General features: G+C 60.6%; 1 protein-coding gene across 1 annotated transcript in view; it reads right to left on the bottom strand.

Annotated features, from left to right (window-relative positions):
• Nucleotides 1-310: 310 nt before the first annotated feature.
• The window catches only part of PLA2G2A (phospholipase A2, group IIA (platelets, synovial fluid)), a 1,671-nt gene continuing 765 nt past the window's right edge, over nt 311-1,216 (bottom strand). Inside the window, exons 2-4 of the mRNA XM_010021958.1 lie at nt 1,097-1,216; nt 793-899; nt 311-456 (exon numbers count right to left, since the gene is read on the bottom strand). The exon at nt 1,097-1,216 is cut by the window's right edge and continues 12 nt beyond it. Of these exons, the coding sequence (XP_010020260.1) occupies nt 311-456; nt 793-899; nt 1,097-1,216 (373 nt within the window). The remainder of the gene's footprint in view (nt 457-792; nt 900-1,096) is intronic.

Below are 1,216 nucleotides of genomic sequence, written 5' to 3'. Positions count from 1 at the left end.
GTGGCCGCCACTGCGGTGCCTCAGCGGCTCTTACGGAACCCCACCACGGAGACTCACTTTGGGTACCTTTTATTATCTTTTACTGGGAAACGAAATCAAGAGAGAAGAGGGAGGAGGAAGGGACAAACGGATGGAAGCCGAGGTGTCCTTTTGGGAATGGGGGATCTCCAGCCATAATGTGTGAGTGCCCTTCCCCACCCTCAGCACCACCGCGCGGGCTCCGGCTGTGTTCAGCCCCACGTCAGGCTTTTCTTGCCGTGGCAATAGGGAAAGCCCCAGCCTCTGCAGCCTTGCCTGCAGACCCCCCCGCTCAGCACTGGAGTTTACTTCCTTGGCATTTCCACTTGGAGTGGAAGAGGTAGGATTTATTGTAGGAATGCAAAGTGCTCGCGAAGCACGAAGCCACCGCCTTGTCGCACAGGCAGGTCTCTCTCTTGCACCAGCTCTGCTCATCACCTGCGGGGGAAACATGGGGCTCTGCAATGGCTTTTCTGCTCAGCATCAGTAACGGGGGCCCCTCAGGGCACCCCCAGTGCCTGGAGCTGCCCAGGGGAAGAGCACGAAGCAGCGTGCCCAGAGCTCGCCCTCTCCAAGCTGCCTGCATCCCTCGCAATTCCCGTTCATTTATCAAGTGCTGCACCCTGGGGGCATCCAACAGGGCATCAGGCTGGTTCCATCCCTGGGGGGATGCCCTCCTGTGTACCTCGGGTGCTGTGGGGACTTGTAGGTGGTTCCCCAACTCCGTGGGCCCCCCCCCAACTGCGTGGGCCCCCCCCACTCAGTGGTACTCACTGCAGATGATGTCTCCATCAGCAACATCGAATTGGTAGAGGGTTATCAAGGGGGTGCACGTGCCCTCTCTCAGCTTCCTGTAGCAGCAGTCGTGGGCATGGCAGCACCTACAGGGGATGCCGTGTGGACCCTCACCACGCCTCGAAGGTGAAGGAAGGTCCGGCCTCAAATTTAAAGTGACTGGAAGGAGGGGATGGCCAAGGCTGCAGTAAGATGTGACTCGGGAACAGTGTGAAACCCCCTCTCCAGAGCACACCAGTGCCCAGTGAGGAGGTTCCTGGGGACCCCACCGCAGGGTACTCACCGGTCGGTGGAGTCCACCGGGGTCCCTCTGCCCCCGATGCCGCAGAAGCACCCGTACCAGCTGTAGGAGAGCAGCGCGCTGCGCCCCGTGGCCGCCAGGATCATCTGCTCCAGCTCCAGG

The sequence above is a fragment of the Nestor notabilis genome, unplaced genomic scaffold (assembly GCF_000696875.1).
Source record: "Nestor notabilis isolate BGI_N333 unplaced genomic scaffold, ASM69687v1 scaffold19119, whole genome shotgun sequence".
In the NCBI taxonomy this organism is placed as follows: Eukaryota; Metazoa; Chordata; class Aves; order Psittaciformes; family Psittacidae; genus Nestor; species Nestor notabilis.
The sequence above is the reverse complement of the archived record's forward strand: the minus strand, read 5'-3'. Positions and strand labels throughout refer to the sequence as shown.